Source organism: Octodon degus, unplaced genomic scaffold (assembly GCF_000260255.1).
Source record: "Octodon degus isolate 3935 unplaced genomic scaffold, OctDeg1.0 scaffold00054, whole genome shotgun sequence".
Lineage (NCBI taxonomy): Eukaryota > Metazoa > Chordata > Mammalia > Rodentia > Octodontidae > Octodon > Octodon degus.
The window spans coordinates 5,359,307-5,367,960 of record NW_004524630.1 but is presented as its reverse complement, the minus strand read 5'-3'; the positions used below and the strand labels follow the sequence as shown (position 1 = coordinate 5,367,960).

The following is an 8,654-nucleotide window of genomic DNA, read 5'->3' as shown; positions in this document are numbered from 1 at the left end:
TCCATTTTGTATCTGTGTATTCAAAGTGGTTAAGATAGATATATAGTTACATTCTCTTAATGAATAGGGGAATTTGTTCTAATAGTGTTTGTAAATAGGATATCATGTCCACATCTTGTACAGCAATTAACCACTAGAAAGAATGTATGTAATGTGTTCATTATTGAAACTGTCCTACCATTTTGATTTGAAACTGTCTCATTGCTATTTGTTTCTCAATAAAATTATGGGGAAAAAAAGGACAGCTTTCCTTGTATTCCATAGGTCTGTTAAGTTGTACCTGCATTTTCATTCTTTTGTAAATGTTATTTTTTCTTTATTTTTATCTGTGATCCATTGATTGTTCAGAAGGGCATTATTTAGTTTCCATGTATTTATAGTTTTTTGCTGTTTCTTTTGTCAATCATTTCCAGTTTCATTGCACTATGGTCAGATAATATTCATAGGATAATTTCACTTCCTTTGCATTTACTAAAGCATGTTGTATCTGCTAGCACATGGTCTGTTTTGGAGCGTATCTTATGTGCAGCTGAGAAGAATCTGTATTCTGATGCTATTGGGTGGAACACTCTGTAAAGGCGTAGTAAGTCCATTTATTTACAAGTTTGGTTTTGTTCTGTCATTTCTTTGCTAGTGTTTTGCATGGTTGATCTATCTCTGTTTGTCAGTGGGGTGTTAAAGTTTCCCAGTATAGTTATGCTATTGCCTATTATATTTTCCTTGTTAGTTAAAATTTGTCTGATATAGTTGTGTGCTCATACATTGGGTGTATATTTATGTATAACTATTATTTCTTGCCTTTGTAATTTTCCCCTAACAAGCATCTAGTGAGACTTTGTCCCTTTTAATCACAATTGGTTTGAAGTTGACATTGTCAGCTACCAGAACAGCTATCCCTGCTTTTTTTCTGGTTTCTGTTCCTTGGTGTATTGTTTTCCTTCCTTTGTTGTTCAGTATATTAACTTCTTTTTTAGTTAAATATGTTTCTTGGATTTTGTTTCTTGATTCACTGTGCCAGTCTGCTTCTTTTGATTGGTGAATTGGGGCTGTTTACATTGATGATTATAATTGTTATGTATTTGCTTATCTTTGTCATGTTGTTATCCTACTATAGGACTCCTACTTTTCACCTTTGCTTAATTTCTTGTTCTGCTCGGTGGCTCTCTTATGTTCTTGAAGTTGTGGTCATCTTTGTCTCTTTCTAAACTATCTTTCAGTACTCTTTGTAGTTTTGGTTTGGTTGTCATGAATTTCTTCAGTTGTTCTTTGTCATAGAAGTATCTTATCTCTCCATTAAATTTAATAGGTAGTTTTTCAAGGTACATCAATCTGGGTTGGAGGTTGTTTACTTTCAAGACCTTGAATATCTCACTCCAAGCTCCTGGTTATTTGATGGTCTGTGTTGAGAAATCTGCCATGATTTTGATGGTATTTCCATTACAGGTGATCTGTTTCTTCTCTCTAATAGTTTTTAATATCTTGTTGTTTTGCTAAATTTCTGGGATCCAGATCATCATGTGCCTGCTAGAAGATTTAATTGGATTATGTTATCTGGAGTTCTATATGCTTCACTTAACTGTACATCAGATTCTTTCCCATGCTTGGGATACTTTCTGCTACTACTTCTGCAAGTAGACTTTTTATGTGATTTGTGTTAAGTCCAGCTGTTTGTCAATACCTATTAGCCTTACAATATTTTTATTTGCATCATCTTATAGCTTTGTATTGTTATTTCCTGATTCCTTGCTATTTTTGTAAAATCTTTCCTTTTGTGTTCACTAGGTGTCATGCTATCTTCCAGGTGTGATTTCTATCTTCTGTTTCATTCAAGAGATTTTGCCAACTTTCAATTAAATTCTTAATGTCCTGGATATCTGAATCTGTTTCATGCATTGCAGTTCTCTCCTGTATTGTTCATCTAATGTTTTCATCATTTTCCTATTCCCTTCTATTTTTATTTATATCTTCCTTAGATGTATTCAGCAATTCTTTCATGATAGCTGACATTTCAATTTTTATCTGAGAGATTATTTCTGATCTTATTTCCTTCATAGCCTGATGGAGTTATTTACTTCAGTTGCATTTATCTCAAAAAATTCAGGTGTGTGACTTACAAGTTCTTCTATGACCTTGTTGCCTAGACTTGTTTTGAGTGGGCTAGAGGTCTGAGATTGCCTTTTGTTCCTTCCTTTTGTCATTTTTTGAAGATCTAAATGTTCTCTCTAACTCTGCAGTCATGGTAGAGGGTGAGTGTGTGTTAGCAAGGCTCTTAGGAAAGTAGGAGGGTAGCGAAGGCTCACCAAAGCACCCACTGTGTGGGGTTCTACCTTGGTAGGGGGGGAGGGCAAGCTGCAGCTCAAGAAGGATCTGATGTTGATTAATGCAGGTTGAAGCTCTCTGAGGCTCTCTCGGTGGTGGGTGAGCACTGATTAGGGACCATGAAGGCTCCTGCATGTCCCTGTGGCAGTCTTTAAGGCACCTGGTTTCTGGTCCCTGCAGCAGTCTCACTGGACAATGATGAATGGCTGGGCCCAGCTAAGCTGAGAAAAGGGCAAGGGGGTCAGCGCAAAGCTCACCAGGTGCCCTTGGCTGTCCTTCAGGCAAGGGCAGGTGGCCAGGGCTCAGCTGAGCTCTGGCAATTGTTGGTTGCATGGCCAGGTAAGGCCCACTGGGTCTCCTTGACAGTCTTCTGGATAAGAATTGGTGGTGAGGATTGAGCTGAGCTCAGGTGAGCATGAAAGTAGGGTGGGAAAAGGCCCATCAGGTCACCCTCAGTAGTCTTCCAAGGATAGACAGCTGGGACTCAGAAAACTCATCTGGGGGACATGCTGGGCTAGGCACACCAGGACTCCCTGGCAATCTTCAGGGTGAGCCTCACTTCATATTTATTAATCTTTTATGTTTGCTCAAATTTTAGAATTCTGTTAAAAATCTTTGTAGACAGTTCCGCCGTGACCACATGGTGGCAAATCATGTGCCGGTCGGGTCTCCCTGGGAGCCGGAGGGCCGCTCCCAGCCCCGGAACAAGTATTCGGTGTTGTTACCTACCTACAACGAGCGCGAGAACTTGCCTCTCATCGTGTGGCTGCTGGTGAAAAGCCTCTCTGAGAGTGGATTCAACTATGAAATTATAATCATAGATGATGGAAGCCCAGATGGAACAAGGGACGTAGCTGGACAGTTGGAAAAGATCTACGGATCAGACAAAAGTATCATGGATGCTGAGCTCTCTCACCATCCAAAATTTATTCCTGAATTCATTAGAAAGCAAAGGGAAGGTAATTTTGATATTGTCTCTGGAACACGCTACAAAGGAAATGGAGGTATGTATGGCTGGGATTTGAAAAGAAAAATGATCAGCCGTGGGGCCAATTTTATAACTCAGGTCTTGCTGAGACCAGGAGCATCTGATTTAACAGGAAGCTTCAGATTACACAAAAAAGAAGTTCTACAGAAGTTAATAGAACGATGTGTCTCTCGAGGCTACGGCTTCCAGATGGAGATGATCGTTCGAGCGAGGCAACTGGACTACACTGTTGGTGAGGTTCCAATATCATTTGTGGATCACGTTTATGGTGAATCCAAGTTGGGAGGAAATGAAATTGTCTCTTTCTTGAAAGGATTATCGACTCTTTTTGCTACTACATAAAAGAAAATTACTCATTTCTACTTATGTTCATTTCAATTGAAATATAAAAGGAGCCCTCTTACTGATTGTTGTAACATGTACTCTTAGAGCATAACCATAAGGTAAGGTAAATTTTATATGAATATGTTGTTTCGAAAAACTCCATTTTTTACTTGAAACTAAATTTTAAAGTTACTTGCTGTCTTAGTTACTTTTTACTCGTTGCTGGGACAAATACCGGACACTCAAAATGAAGGAAGGAAAGGTTTATTTAGCTCACAGTTACTGGAGGGTTCAGTCCATATTCCGCTGGCTCCAAGGCAAACAACAGCAGTTCATGCGGCAGAAAACAATGAAGAGCAGAGGAGGAGCAGCAGCTGCGGCGGCGTCCATCAAGCCTCTCTCTTCCTTCTGCGCTGACTTTGAAGACCGGCAGAGTGAAGATCCGAGCTCCTCCAAAGTGGCGCGGCTGCCAAGATCAAGCTCCTTCCAAGACTGAGACTCCTCCATGGAAGCAGGGTGGGGCAACAGGAAACCAGGCAGGGCAGCTTCCTGCCTTTCTCAATTCCTGGGCCCTGCCGACCTACAGGGCGAGGCCCCCACGCTGCCGAGCGGATTCAGCCAAGTTGACACAATGTATCAACTAACACACTTGCCTAAAGAGCAGCGCTCTCAATTTTCATTCACATTTTGCTGTATTAAGACCTGTAAATAAATGCACATGGCTTTTCATATTTTAAAAAAATCTTTAAAGATTCAAATTTATCAAATCTTCCTGAACTCTTGTTTTATTGACCAGCTGAAGAAAGTCTATTAGTGTTTTCTGAATATGGAGGAAAATTTTACCAATGTTACAAAAACCAAATTTGTCAAAGAAACACAGGCACATGGCTACAATTGTCAAACATGTGAGCTATTCTTTCTTCACAAGCAATCCTTTCACTAAGTGTGGTGGTACATGCCTGTGATTCCTAGCACTTGGGGAACTGACTTAAGAGGATTTCCGCAAGTCTAATTTCATCCTGGGATACCTAGGGCATTCAAGAGCAGCCTGAACTAGCAAGCACGACCCTGTTTAAAAAGCAAAACCAAACAAACCCAAATAAAACAGCAATCACATTCAACACTTGTGGCTATTTTTCTTCAACATAGACTCAATATTTTTGGTTGTGCCTACTTCCAATGTTGGTTTCCTATCTTCTGGACCTGTGGCTTATGCTATCCCAGTTTGTTCTCTGTGAAACCTTGCATTTCTGAAAGAATCCTATTCTACTCTCAAATATGACAGATGATGTTCTAGAATTAACCAAAAAAGAATTCTAGATCACAAACAAAATTTTCCTGGGTTTTTCTAAATTAAAATGAACAGTATGTGTTGCGCGCGGCCTTGCCAGCAAGAATAACGCGACCACTGGTTGGTTTTCTGCACAGCTCTTTATTGTTTTCTTACATCTGTCTTCTTCCCCCTCGAGGCCCCTGCTCTTAGCTTATAAGTCTCAGGGCTTCCAACCATGGGGTGCCACATATGCACTGTCCATTGGTCCAGGTCTGCGGAAGCAATGCCTTAGCCCAAGCCTTGGCCATATATGGAGTTGTTTACTCCAGGAGCGCTCACCCCTTGAGGGGGTGGAAGGCGGAAACCGGCGCCATCCTAGGGCGCGGCTACACGCAGCTCCCTACAAGTATGTATATTTGACATCTCTATGTCTGTAACTACTTATGTCTGCACTCATATAAATATTACACTAAGCTTAGAAATGGCCCAGAATCCATTAATTCCAATTCTCTTTTCTGCCCTTTATTTTATGTATTGAAATATTGGACTATTTCAGCATGCTTCTTTCTCCAAGTCATGCTTTTTCAGTACTTTTTCTTAAAATTGCAGGCACTTTCAACCATATTGTTCTCAGTTGTTTGCTTTTAGAGATGGCTCACCAATTAAACATATTCCAGGCTCTTCTGCTGGCTACCTGCCCCCTGTCTGCTGGGAGCCCCACCCTGCTCTTCACAGCTGCCCTCATTTGGTCAGAACAGAGGAAAGAAGGAAGGACGGGGCCTTCAGTCTGCCTTTCAGATAGCTGAGTCACAGAGAGCTCCTTTATAGAGATTGGCTTAGAAAGATAATTTCACATGGCACAGGAAAAATTCTAATGCATCTTATATGTCATTCTCAAGTTTCTCTGACTTTCATTTTTTCAGTATTCCACTATTTTCATGAATTATGAACCACATTTATGAAGTAACAGCAAGAAAGGGTCACAGTGACAGCCAGGCTCCAAGGCTTGTGGCAGGCAAGACTGTTCACAGGAATGGGACTTGGAGCTAGAAATGGGACACAGAAATGCTGTGGGCAGCACAGTGGGCTTCAGGGCTCAGATCGTAATGTCCCAATCTCAGTCTGTCACTTGTTGGTTGTACTTAAGCATCTCGAACTCTCTGAGCTGTTTCTTCATCTAGGGAACTTAATAAATTTCTCTGGAAATTTGGAAGATCTAAGGAGAAAAGGATGCATGTGAAACATCTAAGCCATAGTTCAGTATAATAAATACTGGCCCAACTCTCATCCTGGACCATGTTGTGAGCACATTCAAATACATGAATAATATATATTTATAACAGCTTGCTACAATGTACTGTATACTGTACATTGTATACTGAAAATGGACTAAATTATGTTGAATATGCTATCATGCCAATTAACTATGAAAATGTAACTATGGCATACCTTGGAGAGTGTACTGTATTTCACAATGATGAAAAAAGTACTATATCAGCATATTTCATGTCAAAGTGATCTTATAATTCGGGATCAAAAAGTGAAAGTTAAAAAGTATCATTGGATGCTTAAAATAAAATTGCACTTGCTTTTTTCCATCACTGTAGCATAATTTCACAGCCATTACTGCCCCGCAGGTTTTCCACATCACCAAAGACATTACGTTTGGTTGGCGTGGTTGTCTTCATGTTAAGTTTTCCAATTATACAATAAAAACCGTGCGCAGGCTATGTCTATGCAGCACAGAATCAACTTCCTTAAACACCATTCATCATTAGAATAATAAGAAGAAAAAAGATGAATAACTCAGCAAAATACAGCTGTGCCCTTCCAACATCTACAAAAATAAGAATACACATTGATTACAAGTGCCAAGCAGACTTTGTTTTTCTTATGTAATATAAAAGTGGTTTATAGTTTCTCAATGAAATTACCAAATGCATCAGAAATTATATAATAACAGCCCAGCGGTGAGACCCAGGAGACCTCAGATCAGAAGAAGTTGGGTCTATGATGTATTCATGGGGATTGAACAATTAGTCACCGAATATCTGTTTGGCTAGTCAGAGTACAGGATACAGGCCTCAAGTGAACTTTCCTGCTTGATGAATTCTACCTATAGTCATAGAACAGTGAATTAAATAACAAAGACACTTCAGGTAATTCTCTTTCCTTTCAGCTTTTCTTTTGTTGTTGTTGTTGTTGTTGTTGTTGTTGTTGTTGTTGTTGTTTCAGACTCTTTTTTCCCATAATTTTATTGATAAACAAATAACAATGAGACAGTTTCAAATCAAATTGGTATGACAGTTCCAATACTTAACACATTGCATACTCTCTTCCTAGTGGTTATTTGCTGTACAGGATGTGGACATGATATCCTATTTACAAACACTATTACAACAAATCCCTCTATTCATTAAGAGAATGTAACTATGTATCTACCCTAACCATTTTTCATACACAGATGCAACATGGACATTAATCTGTATCCCCTTTTTTGTTTAGTTCCGTCATTTGAATATTATAGGTGTGTTCTTATTCTATCTTCTTTGCCTGCATCTCATTTTAAATAGCAATAAATCAGCTATGTTATGTGTAGATTGCAAGTCTCCAGGGATGTATGAGGGAGCCCAACCCCTACTCTGTACCAGCTGTGTGTGACCCCAAAGAAATTCTCCAGAATGGAAGCAAAGTGTCTAGAACTGGTTTGTTATTTAATAAGGTTAGATGTTGGGTCCAGGAAGCTTCAGGGCATAAAGATAGCTCCATGAATATTAACCACATGAATGAATTAATAATGCCTATATAATTGCTATCATTGTAAGGATGTAATAACTGTGCGGGAGAGTGTCAAGCACATAAAATGTGTTCAGTAAAAGTCAGCTATTATGTGTTTACTGTTATTGAAAAGGAAAAATTAAAAGAAGAGAGTTTTAATTATCAGATTACTGCTTATAGTACGATGCCAATTGGATCAAGCAAATTATTAAGTCTCTTATCTTGCTCTTAGTTATCACTGTCAAGCCTATGTAGGCCTCTCTTTTCATCCTAAGGTTATTTTTAATAGTTTTATCACCAAGATAGAATAAAATTTCCCATTTAAAGTGTACAAGTCAGTGGTTTGTAGTATATTCCCTGTATAAGCTACAGTTACCACCATCTGCTCTTAAAACAATTTGTCACACTCAAACACACTGTGTACCTACTGACATTCCCCACAATCTTTCCTGTCTTTCAGCCTTAAAAAGAACATTAATTTACCTTCTACCTTGACAGATTTGCCTCTGCTGACACAGCAGGTAGTTATTCAGACATGAGCCAGAGCTGGGAGAATGGTGACTGAGCTGGGGGAGAAATCCTCAAGTGAAATGTGATGGGAACTTCCTGTGACTGTGGTCTCACAGCTCTATTGGAGGGGCTCACTGAGCTCAGAACAGGTGCCCTGGATGCATGCGTATGTGTGTCCAGGGTGAACGCAAGTGGACCGAGGGGACGCAGACCACCTCAAGCTGCTTACATTGCTGTTTGAGCACCCTCTTGGTGGCTGATGACTATCTACATGGTGGCCAGGACCATGTAAGACTGAAACTTCCCTCTCCATTGGAGAGGTGGGGTCCCACTGCCTGCAAGAGAAAAAAATCTGTGAGTCAAAACCACCCCCTCCCCCAGGAACAGAAAAGGAAAAGTACCATCCTTTCAGGCTTTGCTCTCTCTCTCTCTCTCTCTCTCTCTCTCTCTCTCTCTCTCTCT

The 8,654-nt window shown here is 39.8% G+C and overlaps 1 protein-coding gene and 1 pseudogene across 1 annotated transcript; both read left to right on the top strand.

The window, feature by feature from the left end:
* Positions 1-2,959: 2,959 nt before the first annotated feature.
* On the top strand, positions 2,960-3,822 carry LOC111817302 (dolichol-phosphate mannosyltransferase subunit 1-like). The gene is made up of 2 exons (XM_023717691.1): positions 2,960-3,362; positions 3,420-3,822. The coding sequence occupies exons 1-2, from the start codon at positions 2,960-2,962 to the stop codon at positions 3,647-3,649; spliced, it is 633 nt and encodes a 210-aa protein (XP_023573459.1). The 3' UTR covers positions 3,650-3,822.
* A 3,702-nt stretch (positions 3,823-7,524) lies between these two features.
* LOC101580625 overlaps positions 7,525-8,654 on the top strand; it is a 2,919-nt pseudogene continuing 1,789 nt past the window's right edge.